Source organism: Drosophila obscura, unplaced genomic scaffold (assembly GCF_018151105.1).
Source record: "Drosophila obscura isolate BZ-5 IFL unplaced genomic scaffold, ASM1815110v1 contig_4, whole genome shotgun sequence".
NCBI lineage: Eukaryota > Metazoa > Arthropoda > Insecta > Diptera > Drosophilidae > Drosophila > Drosophila obscura.
The window spans coordinates 3456658-3483520 of NW_024542828.1; the positions used below are offsets into that span (position 1 = coordinate 3456658).

At 41.2% G+C, this 26863-nt stretch overlaps 1 protein-coding gene across 6 annotated transcripts in view; it reads left to right on the forward strand.

The window, feature by feature from the left end:
- The window catches only part of LOC111072286, a 61464-nt gene that overhangs the window by 11771 nt on the left and 22830 nt on the right, over nucleotides 1-26863 (forward strand). For all 6 annotated transcript variants that reach the window (XM_022364038.2, XM_022364081.2, XM_022364090.2 and 3 more), the window contains exons 3-5: nucleotides 7486-8635; nucleotides 11458-11846; nucleotides 24372-24471. In XM_022364038.2, the coding sequence (XP_022219730.2) occupies nucleotides 7867-8635; nucleotides 11458-11846; nucleotides 24372-24471 (1258 nt within the window). In that variant the 5' untranslated portion in view covers nucleotides 7486-7866. The remainder of the gene's footprint in view (nucleotides 1-7485; nucleotides 8636-11457; nucleotides 11847-24371; nucleotides 24472-26863) is intronic.

Below are 26863 nucleotides of genomic sequence, written 5' to 3' on the forward strand. Positions count from 1 at the left end.
ACCAAGAGATTGCAGATGAATAAAGAGGGAAAATGAGAAAGAGCGAGCGCGAGACACAGCTAAGCGCAAATCAAATAAAATGCGAATAAAAATGTTGGGTAGCAGCTCTCTCCTGCATCTCCTGGTAAAACGAGCAGCGTTTTTTGCCATTTTCGTCTATATGCAAATTGCTTTTAACGTTGATTTGGTTTTTGAAACTGTAACTGATACCAAAAAGCCCCCTAAAGGTACATTTTATAAATATTAATATACACATATATTTATTTATGCTCTATAGATTATATAAACCCATAGGCAGGAAAAAGGAACCTGCATATAGATATTTCAATAGGTACCCATATACATATATTGAAATGATGATATTATGAGCACATTTCTATGTTCTATCTGTGAGCTTTCATTTATGCTTTTTTCATATTCCTCTTATTTTTTAATGATGGATGCTTCAAATGCTGACAAACACGAAAAGTTCTCAACATTTCCATGTATATATTTATTTGTGTGAGTGGAGGATGCTACACAATTTACATAAATTCGTGCAAATAATGTAATGGAAATTATTTTAAATTTTTGTTGCCATTGCAGAGTTTTTGCTGTGCTGGAAAAATAAATTTTTCCTTTAAGGCGGCAAAAAAGAAAATGAATGAAGTTTAAAGACAGGCAGAGGGAGAAGGGGACTCAGAATAAATTAAATTCAAAGGAAATCTGTTTATAGATATATAAAAATCCACTAATAAATGCAAAATCAAAGACAAGAGGAACAACTTTTTAATATGACGAACAGTTCTTCCTGAAATTTCCATTTCATTGAGAAGTTTTCCCCCCTCTTTAAGCAACACACAAATACAAATACAGTTCCTAAGAATTTACTCTAAATCCTGGGAAAATCCTCTCTTTTTCGGTCTGCCATTGATTTAAGCCAAGGTTAGGCAAAGAAAACCCATTCATGTCAATTGGCATTTATGGCAATCAAAAGGCACAAATACATATTATGAGAAAAGTTATCTCCTTTGCCCACAATTACAACACTCCAAGAGGGGAAATTCAGCAACAATAACAACACTTCAGAAGAGAACATTCAGCAACAACAAGACCAAGGGGAACATAAACTAAGAACTGTTTCTTGAAGAAGAACCGCAGCGCTTGGATCTCCTACATGTAACTAAAAATTTCTGCAGACGCCTTCAAGTTCATGTTGTTTTCTTTCGGCTCCCATGCCGCATGCCGCCCATGCCACTTTGCCACTAATTTTTTGCACAAACAACAAACGAGACGGAAAGACGAAAAAACAAAACGACAAAAACGCCCACACCCACACACACACATATGTACATACATACGTACGCAACGCGAGAGAGCACGCACAGACATGCACAGACACGCTCAGACAGGCAGGTCCAACAGCTGTAACGGTAATAAACAACAAAGCACCAAACCCAAAACGGGAGCAATCCTTCCTTCCCTCTCGTTCCGCCAGCCCCTCTCGCTTCATCACTCTCTCTCTCTTTCTCTCCCTCTCAAAGTTGCGCAAGAGATTTTTGTCGCCAAAAGTAGGCAAAAAAAAAAAGCAAAAAACAAGAAAGAAAAAGTAGCCTTAGGGTTCGACTCTTTGGATGCCCTAAGATCTAACATTTTTATGAGAGGTACATATATAATATGGTCGTTCAATTCGGAACAGGTATAGTTGAAATATGTTAGCCAAATTGATAGATAAGACACTGATAACATTACAGTCTTAAAGCTCTGCTACTACTCTATGCTTTCGCAAATATTTAGACCAAATCGTAATACCCTATTTAAAGGGCATACAAAATAGTATAAAGATAAAAACACACACGCAACAACAAGAAGAACAAGAAGTAGACTAACCCAAGGCACAAGACCACCAACGGGTGGGGTGGGGTAGGGAAAAAAGGGCGCGCGAATGTTGAAAAATTTCGCACGACGCTTCAAGCGTTACATGTGTCACTCGCCCCCTCTCTCTCACTCTCTGTCACACCCTCTACTGAGGCCCGTCCTTTTCTGTTAGACATAAATAACCGCCAGCATGGCAAAAACGATGAGCTGGAAAGGGAGGGAGAAACACCAGTCGCGTGGCTTATACGGCGGTGGCCAAAACAAGACACATGAGTTGCACACGCGAGTTGGGATCGGCATCAGCATCAGCATCGCATCAGTAACGCAGCAGCATCCCTTTGGGCGGATTTTTATATAAGTTCTGCAACAGCAGCGGCAGCAACAGCCATAACACGGCAGCGGCAATGGCAGGCAGCAACAAGAACAACTACAAGCAGATACAAAATAACCACGGAATGCAATCAGAATGATACTCCTCGTACCATGGACATAACAGCTAAAGGCTGTTGGATTCCCGCTAAAGATTTATTCAAAAGAATTTACCAAAATGGAGGGAATTTAAAAGCTTAATCCAAACTAAGAGAAAGGGAACTCGCTTACATTTCAAAGGAGTTGGAAACATCGAGCGGAATAGTAAAACAAGTTTATTTTAACCAATTCGCCAGATCTTCTCCTAAATAAACAGCAAAACTGAGCTGAAAATGTTTTCATTCCATTATGTACCACAAAGTGACACCAAAATAATACCAAGAATATAGCCAGTGGGATGTTTTTAGGGTTTGTCAAAGATATGTACATACATACATATATACAAAAGAAAACCACCAAACTAAAGACATTTGAGAGATAAAAGGAACACTCGAAAGAGTGTCAAAAAAGTCACCCAAATGGGGTTATACTCTTATTTAAAGGCAATTAATATTAAAGAATACTCTGCTCACATATGTATGTATGTACATATATCTTATTAGTTTTGCGAGTGAAAATGTTTGCATGTTTTCTTTTCATTACGAGAGAATTCCATCAAAATGTTTCCGAGAAGAAAACATTTATTGGTAATGATATATGCCAAAGGATTATAAACACATTAGACATATAAGACCTTAAAGATATCTTCTGCATGTAGTTGATGATGATAGAATAATCAAAATCTTTTTTTAATCTTTGTGGTTATATTTAAACAACGTTATTATCAAGGCATTTTCTAAATTCAAATGACTTAAATCTAGCTTCAAAAGCAAACAAGACCGAGTTGAAAATGCTTTTCATGTTTTTTTTTCATTATCTGGCGCCTCGAATCGATTTGTTTGCAACGAGCCCATACGGAGATTCAGAGACCCTAACCCACAACCCAATCCAAACCCCAACCAAACTTTATCCAAATTCCATCGACGCCTCATCCAAAAACAAAACCCACGCCAAAAATTCAACCCAAAACGCCATCCAAAAACCCGAGTCACTCAGGATACCCTTACCTCAAACACGACCGCAATCAACGGGGAAATGTGGCCGCCAGCAGCCGACAGATTGGTTAGCCGCATTTATCGCGACAAAGTTTTTCGGGCAGCCTCACAATTTAAATTGAAATTAGTGAAAGAGCAAACAAATAATCCCTGGGAAACTAAATTCTGGCATTCATTGAGTGGCAGAGAAATAAAACAAAAACGTTCTCTGGGTAGCTAGCGATTAGCAAAAAAAAAAAAAAGGAAAAGCCTTGGGGACAGGATTAGACAGCCGTAAGATAAAAACACTCAACACAAAAGAAAACCCATGAAGGCAGAGTGAGCGTTGGGGCTGGCTACATATGTTTGTATGCAACCAGGACAACCACATAATTGAGTTATTACACTCACTGACAACACTGCCCAGGGCGCATATAAATTTATCCCCGGAACAACAAAATAAACTAACAGAAAAATGAGGAAACCAGAGAACCAAAAAAAGAAAGCAGTAAAGAACGCAGAAGAGGGAGGCAATGCATGACAATTTATGGATTCTCGGAAGGGCAGATCAAGTCGCCATATCCATGAGCTACACCAGCAGAAGGAAGGTGAAATGTATAAAGAAGAAACAAGACAGTTTAATCTGTTTGGGGAGAACAAACAACTACGAGTATGCAAAAGGGAGAAATGAAATTTGTTGTATACAAGGGAGAGCTTTATGGCCCCATCTTGAGGCACTTTAAAGATCTTTGTCGCAAGAGACCCCACACGACATGTGTGTAGGGTCCACAACAGCCGTTCATAACCGAAAGCATATGATAAATAAAGCCGAAGCCCTGAAAAGCAGACAAGCAGAGACGCAGACACCTAACAGACCCTTGATAAATGTGGCTGAGGGTTTGTTTGTATGTCCTAAGTGCCAGCCATCCAACCATTCTATCTGGAGAATCCACATACACTCCTTCGCTGCCACATTGTTAGTTTGGTGAAGATGTCAACGCCGGTGCTGGTGCTGCTGTTTGAGCGCAGACCAGATCCGGCCCTGGCTCGACCTCAAGCCTGTCATGGCCCAATGCATATGTATGCGTATTAAAGATGCTTCGGATACACACACGCTCGCACGCTCGCACGCTCACACACTCACTCACACTAACTGCCGCTTGTGCTGTGTCAATATGTATGTAAATAAGCGGCAAAACAAGTGGTTATAAATTTACAAGGATGATGAAGGCAGGCGGCATTGCGTATACGCACCATCGACGCCAAAAGCCGTCAACCAAAAATAAAGAAATAAGCAAATTGAAGGCCGAAACTTTGGATACCCTCGTTAATTATCCTGGCTTTAATAGCTATAGAATATAGGCAAAACGATTTTCGTAGATTGCATAAAAATAAATATCCGCTCAATGCTGATCAGGGGATAAATTTTTGATAGGTTAGAGTTCTGCAATACAAACATCTCATGCAAATAATAATACCCTCGCTTACAGTGTAAAATATGGCCATATACACATAACCATAACTTCCCTATCTCTATGTTTGTGTATACCTTAATAATAATGCCCTTAAGAAAGGGCGAGCTGGGCTAAAACTCAATAACAAAATGAAAATAGGCAACATCCCTCACTGACACAGAGACAGAGACTGAGAGATAGAGAAAGAGAGATAGAGAATGAGAATGAAAATAAAATAGAATAAACACAAAGCACAAGATGAGAGGAGAGTGCCAAGAACTGATGAGGCGTGCAAAAGAGAAAAATGTCACAGCACCCAAGATCTATCAGCCACAATACGAAATAAAGCTTTTCTTCCAGCGAAGCTACCAGCATTTACCCAGCAAGCCCCACTCACAATTTTATGGTTCGCATCCTTGAAAGTTTTTAATATGTTTATTTATATAAACGCCGGAGCACAGCGACCACCGTTCGCCCGTCAATGTTGTTTATCACAGCAATGGTTGTTATACAGCCCCACCCTACTCCTACCCAACCAATACGCAGTCCTTACGCAGTGTACTACCCTGCTCTGTAGCATCCCAGCAAGCGCTGCTAACCCAGTGCTGTCCACTGCAATTTTGCTGCTTTATTACGCTGCTCATAGAATGCCATAAAATTAAAAGCAATTTTGTCGTTGCAAATACTTGTACTTTAACTTTCGTTCGTTAGGGTAAAAAGGTTTTTCATTTTGCTTCGGATTGCATTTACCGTCGAACACAATGGAAAGGGATAAGAGGTTGAAAGGTCAAGTTGTGGGTGGAATTATCCTGTGGTTTTCCTTCGTTGGAGAATGTTTTGAGAGCACTTTTTCAATTGCTAATTTGAGTTGAATTAAATATAATTGAATTTCCTTTAAATACATAAATAAATAAATAAATACATTTAACAAAGCACCAAATTATTTATTTATATTAATTAAAAATTAAATCAAACTTAATTTGGATATTTATTTTCCCACAAAATTTCAATATTGTCTGTTCACAAAAGTTTTCTTTATTCGAGAGCCCTCCCATTTTCATTTAGTCCTCCATTTAGATAGGTCCCCAGTCTGCTGCTTTACTATACGGCGAGCCCAATCCATCATTAATAAAAGGCAGTTGGGAGGCCAACATGTGTGTGTGTCTGGCCCCGTGCCGTGGCCCAATTTTAACCTTCACACTTTTGACAATTGCCCTCTAGCAGCCATATCTTGGGGCATTGTCATTGTATGGCAATTTACGTTACCAACGACAACTGGAAATCTGTTTTTTTGGTAGGGGGCAGCAGAATTATTTATTTTGGCCCATTGACAACAAAGCAGGAGCATCAATCATTTCCGGGCAATCGAATGACAATGCCCACAGGGCATAAAGCTGTTGTGTGCCACAATATTTTTTAATATCTAAATGAAAGTTTAGACTGTCATGTTGATGAATTGATATATTGCCGCACGAATGCGTTACGCAGGTAATCAAGCATAAGAATTGGCAGTGATTCAGGTGAGAGAGCTAGAGCTCCAGGCATCCAGGAATAGAAGAGAGAATGGAATGAACTTTACACTTTAAACGTGTTTCTAGTGGGTGGTGAGAGTGTGGGTGATTGGTTAGGTGGTTTCCGCTTCCTCAATTGGGTGGCTGCTTCCCCCTTTCCTTGGAGTGGCTTTGGCGAAATGAGGGCTACGCACTGGGAAAAGCAAAGCCAAAAAGAGTTTTGGCCTTCGGTCTACTTCCAATCCCTCAATGAACTCAATGTTATTTTGAGGCCGAAAAAACTCAATGAAATTCTAGGACCAATGCCTCAATGAAATTCTATATGTGGAAGACGATATGTAAACCTACAAAATATTTATTTAGGCACAATCAATTTTATGGCAATACGGTTTTTATGGCCCAGAGACAGGCCTACAAAAGAATTTGCGCCCTGAATTATGCAGAGCTTGGAAGTGGCTCTCTCTCTCTCTCTCGCTCTCGTAGGTTAAACACATACATGTATGCATAGGCTGTGTGGGTGTATGAAGTTGCTATATGCTCGTGTGTGGGTGAATGCTTAAGCGTGCATGAAAATGCTGCCAACAGTACAAACGTCAACGGAAGCGCGTGCGTGACAGACTGTGTGAGTGTCTAGCCCCTGTATATACGTGTGTGTGTATAGCTATATCCGTATCCTGTCTGGCTGTATAGTCTTGTATGTGTATGGGTGTGGATGTTCGTGTGCCAGCGGAACTTTTAAACTAATTTGAAATTTTAATTTAATTAATTTGTGTGCACATTTTTTAATGGAAATGTGTGTGTGTGTGTGTGTGTGTGTGTGTGTGTGTGTGGAGGCGAGATGGCGAAGTCCCTGAACCCGGATATAGATGCTTGTGATGAAAAACTCTCAATAAATCAAGGCGTCAGGTGTGTGAATCTTAAATTATATGGAGCAAATGCTGTTGTCATCAAACAAATTGGAAATGACGGCACAAAAAAGTGGGATAAAGCTAAATGATTAAAGGTAGAGAAAGGCATCAGTATGAAGGGTAGACTACTTCTGTCCCTTTGTTTGCTCTCCAGTATGCCCTATTATGCCTGTATTATGCTTTTGCAATGTCCTTGTTGTTCAGTTCTCCTGAATCTCCTACTATCCACCACTTGAAAACAGCAACTAAAATCTTTTCAACTGAAAACTTTTAATGAGAAATGCAAATTTTTCCCCCTCTTTTCCATTTTTAGGCAGGCTGCAATTTGCCAACAAATAGAATCACAATTATGGGAAATTCGAACCAAACTACGTCAACGTTCATTAACAACCAAAGCTCAGTAAACACCAACAACAACAGGAAGTACAACAACTACAACATCAAAATGTAAAGGGCCCTGAGAGTGGACTTTAAAGAAGGGCCCGCTCAGCTTTTGCTTGGAAGTGGGCTAAAAAAAGTAGAAGGCAAGGCAGCACCAGGAAACCAAGCATCACAATTGCAACAACTACTCGGAGGACAAAAGCAATACATTCAACAGAAACAGCAACGGAAAAACCGCCAACAAGCAAACAAAAAAACCTTCAACAACAAGAAGAACGAACCGCCAGAAACCACAGAAAAATACGCAACATAAATGAAGTTAACAATCTGTCAAATTGCTAAATTATTTCTGCTGTTGACAGCCTTCTTCTTTCTCAATTCCCCCCATAGTGTTGCCACTACCACAACCAACTCCTACATCAGTTCCTCCTCCTCCTCATCTTATACCACTTCCAGATCCATCTCTCAGCCAGCCAACATTTCGGTGTCCTCATTGGGTGTCCTTGTCCTGCAAACGGCCAAGAAAGCAAGTGAATCTGGTGCAGCATCAACAGCTGTGGCTACGTGGACTTCCGCTACGACAGCAGCAACAGCAACAGCCGCAGCTGCAGCAGAAACAGCAACAACACTTAGCAGCAATTCAATTTGGAAACCAGCAACAGCCACAGAAGCAACATCATTCAGAAGGAACCCACGTAATGCGCGTGAAGCTGAACGTCAGAGACGTCAAAATCAACAGGACACAGAGCAACAGCAGAAAGAGCAACAGAAGCGACAGCAACATCCAGATAAGGGGCAAGAAGAGCAGCAACATTATCATCAGCAACAGCAGCGAAAGGTGCAACAAGAGGAGAAGAGACAGCAACAATTGCAACAGAACTTGCAACATCAGAAGCAAAAACGTCAAAGAAGACAGCAGAAACCACACCAAAAAGCAATCCCCAAAGCCCAACGGGTGGGCGTTTTAATACCCCCATCATTGCACACGGATATGATGCATGTGCAACAGGGTTTCCACAATTTTCTCGACTTTTTCCAACTGCACTTGTCTAATGTCAGCGTCGATTTTCTACGTGATGTGGGTGAGTACAAAAACAAACAACAACAAAAACACCCGAAAACACAACAAAAATCGACCAAAAACCAACATCATCAGGCAACATCAAAAGCCTGTGTCTGGTACACATTTTGTTGGCTGTAAACCCCTGATGGAAATCCCTGCCAACATGCATTTACACATCGTGTTTTATCGATGATTTGTGTTTGTCAGCTCAAGTTTCCCTTCCAGGCAGCAAACAAAAAAAAAAATAGGAAGGTCCACAACATGGTTGAGGGTTTTTGGCCCATTTATGAAGATGAATTGGCAGCTTGTTTGCTTGGGGCAAATGTTTGGCCAAGGCAGCAGAGTGGAAGCCATCGGAGAACTTTTCTAATTGAGTGGGAAAATACTCGTACAAATCAAGCGATAGGAATTAAAGATCAAGCTGGCCGAAAATGGGGATAACAGGGGATTAGCCCGAGCATTGTAAGAATATTAAAGGAATGACTACAAAAAAGATGAAAGCTAAAATTTACAGCATCTTTCGAAGGGAAAGCCTTTCGCCTTTCTGTTAGCTTAAGCTTTCTGCAAACTCAATTTGCATGCATTATGGCTGACTTCCCTTTCCGCTTTTCGCGCTTTTTCTGCTCCCTGTATAAATATTCCACGCTTTTTTCCGCCCATCAATTTAAACTAATTTAAGCACGTCCTTTCTTTGAGCCTGGACTGTGCAATAGTCTTGACTTTTTTATAGTTTCCAGGGCTACTACTTACAACTTTAATTATAGTTCCTTCAATTAGGAAGCAAAAGGAAAACTTTCTTCCCTTTCTGCCACTTGCTTGCCCCCTTCGATTCGTATCATAAATATTTTCGCAGCCCCTGCCTGTGACAACTCACAATTTCCGCACTCGAAGTTTGTTGAGAACTGTTCAGGCTGTGGCTGTGGCTTGGGCTGTGGCTGACTTACTATTTTATTAAAGCCAGGCAAAAGAAATCCTTGGCTTTGAGAGCCCCCCAGGCATTCACAGCTCAAGTGTTTTATGATAGTTTTTCACTCCTGCCCGAAGGGAGAAGCCAATGGCTAAGTAAGAGCCAAGAGAACTTGGCAGTCTAGAGAGAGGGAGAGAGAGAGACGGAGAGAGAAAAAAAGAAAGGAACAGAAAATTTAAAAGGGGAGATTTGTTCAGAGGATTAGCGGCTGTCATTGCTTGGATATCAATTACGAGAATAATTGCACAACATGTCGTATGTGCAATGCTTTCAATTCAATTGGAATGGACTTGTGTAAGCAGCATCCAAGTCCAATCAATCCCCGGCCATTGTATGGTCTCTTACAAAACATATATTATGCAACTATTTCTCAGAACCAGACCCGGTCGGGTATCCTTTTAATTTCGTCCTGAGGTAGGCAAAAGGATACAATTTATAGATTTTTTTTCCTGTTGGCTTTTGTGCACTTGCCAGCCATAGGGTCTTCTCTCTGGCCCATAAATTGTCACTGGCTGGCAAGCAGAGGCGGAGCAGAAAGGGAAGCCATATGCAACTAGATTCAATTTCAATATTTTGCAAAACATAAAAAACAGCAACAACCAGCTACCATATGTACATTAAGGCAAATGGAATTTATTTGTCGCATCGCATGGGATGGTTTTGGTTTGGTTTGCAAATTGAATTTCTCTGTCAGTTCCCTGGCACTTAAATCAATTTAGATGTACTGCATTCGTTAGAAAGTTTTATCTTTTATTTATGACACCTCAGAGGACAGGAGAGGACAGCACCTCGCATTGAAATTAAAGATATCAAATTTAAACTTTCCGCCACGCACAGAAATTGTTGCAATTGACAGAAACTTTGGCGCCAAAAGTTTGCCATGTGTAGAGGATACTTTCGCGCACCCGTGTTTACTTTCAAAACTAACTAAAAAAGAACGGAAAACTAAGGACTGTGGAAAGAGAACTGAGGACCAAGAAAGCCAAATGAAAGAATAAAACAAATAGCCAGACGGGGGACAGCATAGCACAGGCAACTTTCCAAGACATTCAGTTCCATGTCCTCTGTACCCTGTCTCCAGCTCCCTACAAAGTCTCCGCAAATTAAAAAGGGACTTTCTGCGCTGAGTGAAATAAACTCTGAGCTTATCGCGATCTATGGCCAAATTCATTTAAAGAACTAATCATCAGTGCAAACCTAATTTCGGGTATAAATATTGAGGGTACATAAGTTGAATGAAACTTTTGCCTTTTTCCACGCAAAAGTTTTTAATTTATCACGAACATTATTTACAAGCGAAAGTTGTTAAGCTTTCGGGGATTAGCACAGTATTTTATGTATTTTAGATTACAGATAGTTATATATAGTTTTCATGAGCAGACTTTTACTAGCTGTGGAATTATATATGAAGCATAACGCTCCGACAAGTGCTGTTGCCGTTGCCGTTGCTTCTCCCTTTTCCACTTGAAGCACATCAAGAACATGGCCTAGAGAGCTGGGCTCTATCGCAGGCATTCATAATTCTGTCCACTTGTCGGATACTTGGCCAGTTACTTGCACTGTCAGACGTTAGGCACCCGTTAGCAGGCAATGCCCGCAGAACCTCAAAGAAGAGGAGAGGTACACTTGAGGAGCAACAATTTCTGCTGCTGCTGCTGCTGTGGCAGACAGCACTGAGGACATGACTGTTGCCTTCATCAGCAGTAACAGTTACTACACCGCTTAAGCACACACACACAGAGACTCACTGAGGTCTTGGCTTAAATATGCACAAGTTTTTTATATGCCACATAAAATGTTTCTCTTTTTTTTCGGTCTGCCCTCCACTCTGCCACACACTGCTCTCCACTGATGATGACGATGCCAACGCACAGATTTAAGTGGCTTCATTAAATTACTGGAGCTACCGAAATACACCAGCGTTATAAAGACTTTAAATGCGGGCATTAATGCAGACACCGACGTCGACCTGAACCTGAATCTGATCCTGAACCAAAATGGAAACGATGGGAATAGCTCTGGAAATGTGGACATTGACCCAGCCAAAAGGCAGCTGCCACGTCAGCAACATCAGCAGAAGCCGCAGGAGCAGCAGCATCATCATCAGCAGGAGGCCAATGTGAGTCAGTTGTCAGCAGGAGACTGGAAGGAGAGGAATCATTGGAACGATGCCCGCAGCTTGGGTCACTGTCATCAGCTGGCCGAACAACTGGCACACGATTATAATAAGACCATCGTCCTGTGGCCCTGTCCGCGAATGAAAGTAAGTATGTCCCTTTCTTTAAGACCTTCTTTTTGTCCTGTGTGGAAAAAAGAATGTAATGCAGGTGGTAAGGTAATCATTAAAAGGTTGTGTGTACTTACTGGCATTCATTGGAGCTGTTGATTGAAGAAAGTAATTCAGCACGGTATAAGAATTTACAATGTGCTTAATGGAAATATCAAGGAATCGAGTAGCTTAAAGGAGAAACCAGATATTTAAAAGAATACCAGCAAAAAATATCAAAGGTACTTTAAATTCGTAAAGCTCTGAAATCAATAGAGACTTTCATAAAAGGTTCATTGATCCCCTTATGACTCATTCATGGCTAATTCTCGACCACATCGTTGCTCTTTTCAAGTCCACTTCAATTACCACAAATCCATGTGGAATTCCCGTAGCTAAAACCAAGCATTTGCTGACTTATATAATTGGTTGTAAAAATAGTTGCGGTCTAATGGAAATGTGTACATATTTATTACCTTATGCAGGAGATTATATGTATGCATGTCGTATGTTAATTAAGCAGCAATTGAAAGCAAATAACTACGAAAAAGCCTAGGAAAAGCCACAAGCATTTTGCAGCACAAATTTGCAATTTCGCAACCCAAACCCTGAGGCACAGGAGGGACAGGAGATGAGATGGAAAGAGCCGTGGGATCCATAGAAGCGGGATGGGTTGGGATCCTAGAGACAGAAGACTAGTTGCCAACACAAAACTTCATCAAGTCAAGTCTGTGGTCGGAGGAGGTTGATGGTTGACTGCTGGCAAACAGGAAATGGAAAAACAGGCTACGGCGATGGCCCTGGCCCTGGAAATGTAGAAGAGTTTTTGTGGGAGTGGTGGGGACTATCCGAAATATGCTGGAAAATTGCTTGATGAAAGTCGACGCCAGCATGAAATTACTTTCTGTGGCAAGTGTTGAGCCGAACGGGGCAAAGGTGAAACAAGGCGCAACACTTACCACACCCTCGAAGTGCATGCCAACAAGTGCCCCCAAAGAATATTTTATGAAATTTTCCAAACTCCAGCTGTCACAGAAAAACTTTTTGCCAAGTACTCGTAAAAATTCCTTTCGTTACTTTTGCATATTTTTATGAGGATTTTTTTCCTTTGCCTGACAATTGATTGACAAGTGGAATTTTCTCCGTATTCTGGCCAAAAGTTTGTTAACTTGTTGAGAGTGTCAGCCAAGTTATTAATGAAAATCTTAAAAGCGATGAAATGCACTGACAAACTATGACAAAATGATTGACAAATGAGTTTGCCAGTGCCAGCAGCAGCACCATAGCAACGAGACCCGAGAAATGAGCAATGGCCTTATAATGAACTGCCAGCTTAGGGACTCCAGAGAGGTTATTGCTGCAGAAGATGTATGGACCAAAGAGAGCAAAATGCATATAATTTCCATGCAAATCAGCCAATAATAACGATGCTGATGGAGCAGCAAAAGCCTTCCAGCAGCTACAATATTTCATTCTTATTTTTATGCATGCCAATAGCCATGGCCTGCTGCTGCCGTTTAAAGCTGTTCCAGAGTGCTGTGCTGTGCTGTGCTCCTTCTCCTGAAGAGATTTCTCTGTCTCTCCCATAAAAATGCTGCAGAATCATCAACAAAAATGTTGCCTAGCCAGGCAGCTGTTCGTGTGTCTGTCTATCTGTGCATTTTTATGAGCTGACTAAGGTTGATGGCAGTTGCAAGTTATTATTGGTCTGGAAATGAACAAATGCACATCAAATGCAGAAGCAGCAGCAACATTTGCTGGCAAGTGCTTGGTCAGTTACTAAAAAACGAAAGCATAGTACTCGTAACATATATATAACCCACTCAGGGGAAGCACTAAAAATTCCGTCACAGAGCTCTTCAAACAACTTGTTACAGCCCGCCAGAGCGAAATCTAGCGTCGCAGAAAGCCGCAAACTGCAGCAAAAGCTATAGCCGACTCAACTAAATCCACCTAATGACTCTCCACCTCTCTCCCCCTACCTCTTTCTCTATTTAGGGTATTCCTCTTGTGGCCGCTGAAATTTTGTTGGTGCCCTTATAAGTATGCTATGAAATTTTTTCGCTTGGTTTGCACAAAAAGCTAAAATGGAGACCCTGCTTAAGTTTTTTATGAGTGCCATTTCATGAGTTTTTCCTTTTTTTGGGATGAAATTATTTTGAAAATTAAAACAAATTATGTGATACATTTCGCAAAATTAATGAATTAAATTGAAAGCTACAAAGATTATATGGAATTGCAGCTGGAATATCGCTAATTTGATTCGATTTTCATTTAAAATGAATTAAATTGATAGCCGTAAACCTGTCAAAAAGTCGTGATACCTATGAAACTATAAATTGCCTTAAATGACAACGAAAACCTTAAAGTACTTTAATAACTTTAATGCTAACATTTACCATTATATAAGTAAAACCCATACACAGCTCAGACAACACATGAAAGTAACACCACCCCGGACACGCACACATGTACGGTAGAACATTAAACCGCAGTTGTTGCAGCCACGAGGTCCATGGCTTGCCATATCCCGGCGGACCCCCACAAAACAATGTTGCAGATAAAAGTGTTTTTAATTGACAACAAAGCAAAACCCGAGCAAGACAGGAAGCTTAACTGGTAGCAAGGTGCAGCTGAGATACTCTTATTGGAGAAAAGCACAACCGATTTTCCATCATTTTGGCTATGTGACAAGGCACGAAGTGCCTCATTTCCAGCCACAATTCGGAGATAACTGTAATATCTGACGTTTAAATAAATGAAAGCCTGAAACAGAGAGAGTGAAAAGAAAGATAGAGTGCCGCAAAGTATGTTGCAAGACTCCAAACTGTGCCACAGCAAAAAAAAAATACACCCACATACAAAACATAGACAGAGACAGCAGACCATAAACGACATATTCCGCCATTGAGGAGCGCACCACGGGGGGTGGTCACTGGGGAGTTAACCAGCAACAGTGGGGAGTAGACCATGGACCATGGACCGCCGACCAGCGACCAGCACGGACTGGCAACAAAGTAACAAAACGTGCAATTAAGTGTGATTTTTATGCGCTCTGCAATATTTATGCGCTGCTGTTGCAATGGCACACGCCTACCGCACAGTCGGGTGCCCTGGCACCGATTCCGCCTCTAAATCAGCGACACAAATGCCGCACAAAAGTTGCAATTGATGCGCTTTGTTGGCCGCTCCTTCAGCGGAAGAGTGCGGGAGTGCCGCCAGAGAGTTGCGAAAATTTGCAAACTGCCAGGCGCCTTGGGAATGTACAGAGGGCAGAATGAGAGCGTGATGGGGATGGCTTTCAAGTACAGGCAGGCAGGCAGGAATACCGAATAGCGATAGGAAGTTGCGATTGGAATAGGGAAAAAGGGTCAGCTTAAAGCGTTGACATTGTATAGCAGGGAATTGCGCATACGCCACTTGGGCCAAGCATCTCTGTCGACACTCACCCCGACACTGGGCAGAAACTAATTGAAAATTGTATGCAGCATTGTTGGAAACAGCTAAAAGCTAGCTCTAGACCACTGTACCACTGTGCAAATATGGTGCATGCCGCAGCGGAGCACACATGCACATACACACGAAAACACGCATAGAAGCCCGCATCAAACACATTTCGGGCTTAGTTTTCCATAACGGTCATTGAATCCGAAGAGCCCTGGAAAAGCGCCCCCAAACCGAGCAAAGTTATCCATCCTCTCAGATGTGTGGTTTTTTCTTTTTTCAATACCCTTTTTCAGAGAGAGTTTCATGATTTTGTACCGCTTTCAAGCTGCAAAAAATATATGCTAAATATATTATTCATCGGCATCAAAAAGTTTCCCAGATCTGTCATGGAAAGAGTCCATTAATCAAAGGATATCTAATAGTTCGATCCATGAAGTTATCCGCTCGTTTGTTGGCTTTTTTTCATCCATATCAATTTCATGCAATTTACAGCATTTTAAACTTTTGCTGCATTTTGTTAACTTTTGTGGGTTTTTCAACTATTGTTTGAATTGTTGTTGTTTGTTCCGCTCGAATCGCTTAATACGGTAAATTGAGTTTGACCCAGCAGCTTATACACACACACACACACACACCCACACATATTTAAATATTTCTGCTGCTGGTATGTATGTGTGTGTGTATATGCTCCAAGAGACCTTGAATAATTCCCAAGAGAGCAAAGGAGTGGGAAGGGAAGTTGCAAATAGCTTAATGAAGATTAATGTTGCATTTGAATTGAAGGGCAGGATGGAAGTCCCCATTCCCCGCGAGACATTTGAAATCACTCAAAGAAACGCTTGCATTGCCGGCAAAAAACACAATGCATTGCCAATCTGGATCGACTTTGCCATTTATCTAACAATTTGCAATGAACGCAAGCGAAACAAGTCACATGAGAGAAGAAGCAGCAGTACGTAGGAGTCTGTCAAGTCAGAGGACGGAACTGCATTCAAGCGTTTGTCAGTCAGTCAGTCATTCATGGGTGGGAGGAAGTCTCTCTCTCTCTCTCTCTCTCTCTCTCTGCCAGTGTCAGTCACTTGGCAATGCAGTTTTTCATGGTACAAAAGTGTGAGTGGATACCAACACTCCGCATCCGCTGAGCATTTGCCTTACACTCAATCAGTTTGACAATTGACAATCCCATAGCCAGCTTGAGTGCTGCATCCATGATAACGATGACATCCGTTCTGGCTATGCACTGATATGACCATTCGAGAGAGTGGGCTGTGGTCTGGTGGGGTAAGAAACCCTAACAATGGAAGTGTCAATACGATTGGGCAAGGAAATGGAGGAAAAGAGAACGTTATTTTAATAAATAATATGTGGAAAGAGCCTCGAGCTGTTTGGCTTTTGTGGGTTCCGATGATAAACTTTTGCTTGGCTTTTGCTGTGTGATAGATTGTTCAATGGAAATATATATTTCAATGTATATTCATATCATTTTCAAATGTTACATATCGATTTTTTTAGTAATGCTTGCATCTAAAGACCCAGTTTAGATGAGGATTTTTTATATGATTTTTAAAAGGATTTTTCATATTTTGCTAGGACACTTTGTCCTTGGCCTTGCATCCTTTTTGATCATTGATTTACCGTTTCTAGTTGCTGCTGCATGGCTCTTATTTGCTTCCGACTGACGCTGCTGCATGCTCCATGATTGATTGCTGTTTACGCGCCTCGGCCTCGCCCACCCAATGGAATGCCATGCCATTCCATGGCCCATGCCGACGCCTATGCCCCTGAGGGCAGAAAGCTTTCAAATTGAATTTTGGCACTTCAGTGAATCCCCCCACTTTTTTTGCAGCATTTTTGTAATTCGATTGCAAATCGCTGGCATAGATCGAATTGCAATTTTTGCATGTTCCTCGTAATTGTATTTTCCTGAAAGAGAGAGAGACTCTTAAAAACCCTGAGCGTGGAACCACTTGAATTGCCAACGAAATTGCTCATACGCCCCATTGTCAGCTAATCAAACTTTAAGCAGCTTTCCACTACTTTGCCACTTTTACTATTTCCACTCTCTAGTTTCGGAGCTCGTCGCAGCTCAAATGTGAGTCAGCAGACACAAACGCAATTAAGGGCACTCGTGCCCCATGCCACATGTGCAACTTCGTATCCTTTCCCGCTGTCCTTTTTGTATGTGTGTGTTCTGTTTTGGCCAAATTCATGCGACAAGCTAACAACAGAACTTACAACGCAGCTGTCAGCATGTCATGCTTCCACTCATATCCCCCTTCATTGCAGTTTTCTGAAAGCATCGCTAAAAACCCGCTGCTGTTGCTGGTGCTGCCCCCCGGACGAAGACGACGTATACGTAATATTTTGCAGTAAATATCAAAGCAAATGGAGCTTTGTTTGCCAGAATCCACAGAAATGGCAGTACCAGCAGTCAGAGATAGGAGAGAATCATCAGTGGAAGATGGAAGAGAAGCTGGAGGAGGATGCTGCAGTAGCAGCATTGTTAAAAGATGGGAGGGAACCTGCAGCAATAGCTAAAGATGGCTGAAAGGATGGCTACAAAAGTAGCTGAAGAATGGGAAGGAGACCACAGAAGATGGAGCTGCAGCAGTAGCATCATCATCAGCTAAAAGCAGAAATTGGCTTATTTACAATGCAGCCAAGAAATGTTGCCATGTGGTAGGGTCAACGAACCAACACGCCCCTTTGAAGTCAGCCACACATTGTGGCACAAATCTCAAAGGAAACTACTTTTTAAGGGGCACAAACTTTAGAAAAATAAGATTGAGTGATGAATTTTGCTTTAAAATATTAATTAAAAGAAAACAAACTATAGCTCCAATTTAAATAAAAATCACGTTGATTTTTGCCCAAACTTAATTGCAGATTACAGTGGATATTAAAGACTATAAGCATGCGCCCAATCAGGACCACTTAGGCCTCGGCCACAAGTGCCAAACACATTTACCTTTAGCCGGCTCAGACCCGGCCATAATTCCACTTAACCCTCCTGTTGACGGCAGGTGCCACATTACACATGCAAGCCAATCAGTCAGACATATATGTACGAGAGTATCTGCATCCGTGTCTGTATCTGCAGGTGTCTGCATCTGTATCAGTAGCTGTGTGTGCTCGTGTTTGTGCTGATTCCACACTTGTTTGTGTGCATGACTCCGGGGGATATTGATTTGCGGCTGTATTTCTCATTGATTTTTGATTCGCATCACGCAAATTAAGTACAATTTCATTTCGGGGCTTCTGTGAGTGGCATATTTGATTCGCCTGTGGCAGGAAGTCAAATGCAGGAAAAACAAACAGAAGGAGCAGGTTCCTGCTTCCATCTAAATAAACTATTATCTCTGTGGGGGAGAAATATTCTGTGGCATACGTGATACTGTTTTATGCGTTTGACATGCCACTACCAATTGCGAGAAGCTTCATAAATTCACATTAAATATGCATTAAATAAACAGAACATCTACATTAATTTACCAGAACTTTTAACCAACTTTCGAGGCACTTCATTTCACCCGGAATTATCTTAACATATTCAAAAGCTTCTGTTAAATATTGTTCCCAAGTTTATCCCCAGCCACAGCTGTCAGCAGCTTTGCTGCTAAATCCTCTCCTGGCTTTCTCGACTTTCTCGCACTTTCTCTGAACAGATTTCAAAACGGGAGACAGTTGGCAATTAGCTGGACAGAAACATGCTCTGGATGGTGACCTTTTGCGACAGAATCTTGGAGGGACTGGAACTGACTGACTGGGTGAAAAAGCCCTTCGTTAGGCTAAGTGGCAGGGACATAAAACCTTTTTGCTTTGCCTGCCATGCCACATTAATTGCATTCATCGTACGCCCCTTTGGGGATGCAGGCAGCAGGCAGCAGCAGCAATTTGCATAAAAATCATAATAAATTCAATGATGCTTATTTTGTGAAGAGTGAAACCTTTTTCCGCATTTTCTCCTTCATTTTGAGTCCTTTATTTCACACAGTGAAAGCGCGCGAGAGAGCTGCTCATAAAAAAGCTCAGTGAGGCAGCCTGGCGGCCATCCAGCCTGCTTGCCTGCCACTTAGGGCACCGCTCAATTATTCATAAAGTTGGCTCCACAAAAGTGCTGCACATACGTGTGGCAAGACGAGAGGGCTTAATGGTCAGGGGCACAGGACTTTTGGCAGTGTTAGAGCTTCATTTCGTTAAAAATGTAAACGTTTAACAAGCCGTAAAATCACTTTCCTGCTCATATCCGCTAGGGACCATCCCATCACCTTATCCATCCATACATCTTTATGTGGACCGTCCCATAGATCGTAACTTTTTTGTCGAACTGTCACCAGCTTTAATTCAATTTAAACACAAACAAAATCTCCTAAATACATATTACCCAACAAAACTCAGCCATTAGCCTATCGTTTTGGTCTGAAAACAAACTACAAATTACTGCAAGAGATAGCAAGAGAGTGATTACTCTTCTAGCCAAAAAGCAAATAAAATTTGGTCAGGAAATTACATGGCACAAAAAATAGAGGATATAACTATGGCATTAAAAAGCAATTTGTGGGACAGAAACAAATAAACCGTACAAAAAATGACATGGGAAATGCTGAAACTCTTGTTACCCTTATAGATGAAGTGTTTAATATATGCCGTGGCAAAGCTCTTCTCAAACCTATAATACCCCATTCAGAAGGGTAAAAAAAAGCAGAGAGAGAAAAAGAGAATACATCAAACAAACATTTCGTAATTCAAATCGTATTCAATTTGGGTACAAGACAGCTGAGGAAAAAGTGCAGACATTTGCCATGTGCTTGGGAAAAAGAGAGAGTGAAAACAATTTGGGAATGCCAGCACGTGCGCATTTGTGTGATTTGCATTTGTATCTGTGTATGTGTATGTGTGTGTATGTGTGACAGCCATTTTGGACACTCAGTCAGCTGTGGTCTCTTCCTGTTCCTGCTGCTTCTGCTGTAACTTTATAGCACCTCAATGTTTGTTGCCACTTTGCCACACAATAAAAATGCTCTTTCCTCTGTCTATGCCACTCTCTCTCTCTCTCTCTCTTTTACTCTATCTCTTCCTGTCTCTGTCTTAAATTGAAAAAAAAAAAAGAAAATACGAAGAAAAGTCCGATATAGGCCAAAACTTCATCCTACGTTTCCGCCTTCTGTGTTCGGTGTTGGCTCTGCGGCATCTTAATGGGTTCGGTTGCAGCCGCATGTCTTGGCCATTTATTCCCCAGTTAAATGACAGCAAATTAAGTGCCCCCTCTGCCAAACTTTTGCCTTATGCTTTTCTTTTATTGTATATTGATAATAATGATGGCATCTTCCCCACCAACAACAAAAAATACAACAAATAAAAATGTATTCTCGCATTAATTTTTATCTGCAATGGCCAGCTGCTGGCTTGGTGCTTTCGTATTGAAAAGGTATTAACCAGCAAAAGACCCTCTAAAAAAGAGGGACACACAATAAGAGGACACAAATTCAGCTTGGTCATTGAAAAGTGCCTTGAAATTAAGTTCACTTTTTTACGATCTTTTTTGGTAACTTGTCTTTTGATAATATCTTGAAGGAACTTTATAATATTTATGGGTATAATATTTTTTGTCAGAGTTGGTCAAAGTTTTTTGGGAATCAAAACATTAAAGGAAGAGTTTGTTTCCATTCATTGTATCATATATCGTCATCCAGTGAATTTACTTTTGCTCTATTTCCTCTACTGAGTTATTGAAAACATAACCTTTTGGGGCAAATCTATAAGAGAATTTTTCAAGCATAAACAGCCACACAGAAGACCCATGCAGCACGTTCAAGGCCAATCAATAGAATAGCCCGCATAAATAATTCCATTTGCACCCAATGCCAGTATGGGAATATACGAAGAAATCGCCACAAAAGATCAATTGAAATTTGAAATTTGTTTAGATGTTCCTCCGTATGGGCCTCCTAACCTCCTATGGGCCTCCTAACTCCTAACCTCCTAACTCCTAATTATTAACATGTGAATAGGTTTACAAGGCTGTTATGTGTAGCGGAATGCGAAGCATCCAAAGATACACATATACATCCAGCACACGCGCAACGAAAGAAAAAAACATGAAACATGGCAACAAAAGATGATGCTTGAGTCGGGATTCGGGGATAAGCCAGACCCATCCCTCCAATCTTTCCTTCACTTCCTCCTGCCCCTACCCCCGTTTGACAATCTGCCAAAGAGGCTGGCAAATGTCAAATATTTGCTGAGCTGTGATTAATGTTGATTCTTTTTTTCCCCGGTGCTCACGTTGCTCCTTTGCATAACATTTCATTTTTCTTCATCTGAGGACCAAGGAGCAATTCACCTGTGAAAAGAACGAAAAAAGAAAACTCAATAAGGAAAAGCGCAAGGAAAACTCATTTTCCGGCTGCTTGGTCAAAAATAATATATATTTCCTCATCCAGCTGCTGGGCAAATTAATTAAATTGATTGAACGTTAAACAATTTGTCGTGCCATAAAACAAAGTCCAAACAATAAAAACTCAAATGAATAAGGCTGAGGCGCCTCCAATATACAGTGCCCCCGAAAAGGGTGCAGATGGTGGGAAAAACAGGAAGAGGGAAGAGGAAACTGTGAAAAACCAATTCTCAGTAAATTCTCAGAGTACGATGGCTGGTCACGTTGTGTCAATAGCGAGCACCCCACAAATGCACTTCGATGCCAAATTGTTGCAATTGTTTTAACAATTTGCTGCATTACCTCACCACCCCAATACCCACAGCCACAGCCATACTTCCTGTTTCCTGTCACCCTACTTTCTGGAACCCCACTTCCTCTTGCTGTTTGTATTGAATCGAAAAAGTTTCCTGAACTTTGGCAGCAGCTTATTGAAGGGGCGGATGGCGAAAAGTGCAACAAAACAGTCAGCTGTAATAATAGGGAGCAATCACACTAAATCACTAGATTTAAGGGGTTCAGTTCAATCATTTGTTTTATTAGAAAGACCTTAAGGGTTCCTTTTTGGATACTTATTTGCGGTTCCCAAATTGTTAATGGAGCCAATGAGGCTTCTATTCAATAGTTGACCCACAAATGAAACCAATTCTATTAGAAATCTCTCTCCATTCAGTTCCAACAGATCCTTACCATATGTCAGTCAATTCTCTGCCATTACGTATACGCCTTGTTAACCCAAAAACTAACTCTCGATAACGGGCAATTTGTATTTGTCATAAAGCATAAGTATACAAAATGAGAACAACAAGCAAAGTAAAATTGTGAGAATTCATTGCCTAATCACATCAGAAACCTTTCAATTTCGACGGAAAAAACACCTCCCACCACCCCTCTTATTTAAGGCCTTCTCCTTCACTGATTGCTTCCGGTCTTGCTGTTGCTCTGATTGTTATGGTTGTTGCTGCTTTTCAAATTCAATTTTGTAGAAAATTGTATATGTCCAGGCTGCCTGCCTACACGTATTCCTTTCTCAAAACGTTTTTCAATTTATTTCGTCTGCCAAAATAATGAAGCCAGGCCTGGACAGGCAGCTGTCCTGCCATTCCAAAAAAAGAAACTCCATCTCCATTGCCAGCTCGAGTCAAGCCAGCAAATGAGTCTAAACAAAAAATGAAGAAAAAAAAAAACAAGCCGACACACACGGACAGCAGAACAAAAAAGGTCAAAAAGGTACAAAAACCAACTTAAAGCTGTCAGTGCCGCCACTCCCCAGAACTCCCCAGCTTGGACTTGGCCCCACATCAATGCCAATGGAAAATCGAATTTTTTGCCGCCACCCAAACGAGCAAGGACCTTTTTATGCTCGAGCACGACGATGATTATGATGATGAGGGAGGGCAGCATAATGGGGAGCCAATGTTGAAGGGAGCATAATGGGGGAAGACTGAGGGTGAGAGCATAATAAGGGGAGCAATATGTATGTACGTATGAGGGTCTAGGGGGACTAAAAGTCAGTCCCCGATTATTGATTGAAGTTTCTTCGTTCGTTGTGGAATGGGTCTAATGCTTTGATTAAACATGATTGAATTGTCTATGGCCTTGTTGCAGATTTATTTGTCTGACGAGACTCGTAAATAAGCAAAAGAAAAATCCCTGCCAGACGGGGGTTCTCATTATCTGAAGTGTATATTTGTTAATTTTTTGGGCAACAGAAGAGAACAAACCAGAAACTGTTGCAGAATTTTTATATGGAATTGGAAAATGCTTCAGCAGGATTGCTTTGTGTATTTAATCCACAAAGAGGGAACATCCGGAACCAACCATAAACAGAACTTAATTGCTCTTAGATTATGTCTTGGGTTAAGCGAATCAGAAATGGGGATGCAATTGGCATAACTAATTCAACAGCTTTTCATTACTTCATTTTGTATCACTTTGCTTGAAACTTTATTTGGAATTCTTATAGTACTTGCAACCACATTTTCTTCAATTTTAAATTCACAAAATGCATTCACACTGAATTGTTGGCTTTAATTTGATTTAATTACAAAATTGCTTTTATTTGAGGTGCCAGAAAACAAGAAAGTTTTGATTTATATCAGAATCGTTTATCGTTTAATTTCTATCAGTTTGTAGTCCACAAGTTGTGCGCACCCCACACACATTTTTATTTTTCAGTTGTCGGCAGCCAAGTGGACATCGCAGCTGTCATCTACTTGTACCCTCTTTTCCAGCTTGTGTTCTTTAATTGCTTAAGCATTTAATTTGTTTCACTTTAACAAACAAGGCACTAGAGTTCGTGTTTAGATTTTCATTTGCCTGCCCACAGAGACAAAAGGTGATTGTGGATGGGGCAAATGGGTAAAGGGGGATTGGGAATTGAGAATGGGACAACAACTGGGCAACTGATGGCAACAACAGAATCAACAGAACAACAGAATGAACACAATGAAATGCCACAAAGATAGACAGAGTGGGGGGGGCAAACGGTAGAGTTATGTTTATAGAGCTGCCAAGGGGTCTGGGGACCAGGTCTCAGTGCTTCATTTAAGTTCTTTCATTTGGTGTAAACTCGACATAACATCTTTTCCCTACCGCTTTCCATCTAACAATATATATGTACATATCTTTCGTTGCAGATCTCGAGCAATTTTCTGCCATCATTCGAGGCAATTTCCCTGGCCGTGCAGAGCATTGCCAGCAAACTGAATTGGTCGCAAGTTGATATCTATGTTGGCGGTAAGTTTTCCTTCCTGCCCCCCTTCCCCCACTTTCCACCCATTTTCCTGCAGGCTTTCCCTTTCTGATCATTCGGCATTTGCATTGAAATTGCTTTTCTGCTTAAATGCTGAAATGGTAATGGAAATGGAAAATTTTCGGCGCGGCTAGAGCAGAAGTTGGTGATTCAACTTTTTAAATGGTTTTTATTTTTCTTAGGTATTTTACACTTAATCTAAAGAATGGTGCGCGTATCTACGTGGCAGGGGTATGCAAATGAATGAATATTAAGTTTCAGCGGCAGAGACCTTTTGGCTGATTAAAAGAAATCGAAAGCAAGCTTAGATACGCTTCAGAGTAAAAGTTGCAGAAGGAAGCTGCTGATATAACAATTGCAAAACCAGTGGAAATGTCTCCTAACTTGTTTTCTGTATATATCTCTAGCTAGAGCTTCTTCCCTTAGTGAATCCTGACAATCGTTAGCCATCGTTCCATTCTCTGATATCGGCCACCATCTTATATTATCCCAAACCCATCCATTCCCTTGTTATCCCAGCCCACTCATTCTCGATTCCCCTATATGGTTAGCGGGTGAAAGCTGTTTGCTTAAATGTTAAATAAACACATTTCCCCGAGCTCCGGGAGACAGAGAGAGAGTCAGCTGTGGGCGTGGAACTGGTGGCGGTCGCGCCCACGTAATACCAAATTATGGGGTCGCCAGCGAATTAAGAGGGAAATACGCAGAGAAAGAGAAGGAGAGGGTGGCTACAGGAAGCTGCTGCTTGTAGTCGACTCTAAGCACACGTGTGCGTATACGCAATGCAATTAGTGGTGACATTATTATGATTAACGTTGCCTCTGTGTGTGAGTGTGCGTATCTGTGAGTGTTTGCTGACAGCTAGAGAAAGACAGCAGTAGAGAGAGACTGAGAGGCGGCAGAGAGTCAACAGAGAAACAGAGGACCATTAAGTTGACACTGCGCTGCATTTGAAATTTAATTAGGTGGCTGAAGCTAATCAGCCGAAACAGCCAGAGAGAAAGAGAGAGACTGGCTCTGAGCTTAAATATTCCACATGCTCCAATTAATTTAACTGCCAATCAAATGCAGCATACTATAAGCAACAGCTGCGCCGCGCCCGCAGGCAATCAATTAAAGATTAATCGAAAACAGAAGTTGTTCCAATTAAAGTTTTTATTGCATAATATATATATAGTTACACTTTGCACCCAGTGGAATTCTTCCAATAGATGAAGATGAACTATGAAATCCAACAGAAAGTATAGTTTTTCTTGGTGTAAAGTCTTCAAATGACGGAGTCAATAAAAGTAACTACTTTTCCCGCTCTCTCTCTCTATAAATTAAGCCACTCCTTCTCAGACTTTAGCAACATAGATTATCTGCCTTCCTTGCCACTCGCTTGCTCCCCCTTCTCAACATAATTGCTGGCCATTATTCAACTATGGCTAAGTTTGTTGACCCCTCGACAAAAACAAAGCAAAAGACGCCAAGAAGAAGTGCAAATTATGTGACAGCAGCTGAACAACTGGAGAAATGGCATAAAAACAAAGTTATAAAATAAAACGCCAGCAAGCCACAGAGAGAGCCAAGGTTTTCAAGAAACTACCCAAGTAAAAATGTAAATTCAGAGTTCCAAGCAAACACACAAAAAAAGAAAAAAAAAAAAAACAAAAAAAAACAAAACGTAACCAAAATTGAGATGTCCCGACGCTGGTATGGAGATATAGCAGATCTAGGAGGAGGATGAGAAATCAAATGCCAGCTAATAAAATCAGACAGACGGCAGTTAAAGTTCTATGGAGAGAAAGCATAAAAACGTTGCAAAAACAACAAACAAAATATAAAGGAAAGTAAAAGGAAACTTCAGACGTACTCGAGAGGGTTGCTCCAGGAATAAGGGCAGCTCTGAAAAAGAAAGTTTTGTGGTAATTTGGTTTCAATATTTTGAGTTTAACTTTGTCAATTAAAGATCTCTGCTCTACCCCTATAAACAATTGCATGTTTTCCGAATCACTGCGCCAGCGGAAGTCCTTAAGCCACCCCCAGACACAAAAACACACACGGACAACAGTCAACATCCATAGAACGTGACCTCCAGTCCGATTCACACATCTGTGGAGGAGCAGCCAGAGCGTGGTGTAGGGTGGCAACGTACACGGACCAGAAGTAGAGTCTAGGCAGTCCCCTGATGGCCGCTTAGTTGGGCAAACAGGAGGCAACACGCACACCTCCTTTGATTTATGCCCCACATGAATCCTGTGGGGGATGCGTTAGGCGGCGGAAGACCCTAACTTTTATGAATAATGCTGCAACATCTTTGTCTATAAATTGGCCATAAAATGGTGGCAAGAGAGCGAGAGAACGCCGAAGGATCCAGGCCCAACATTAATCTCA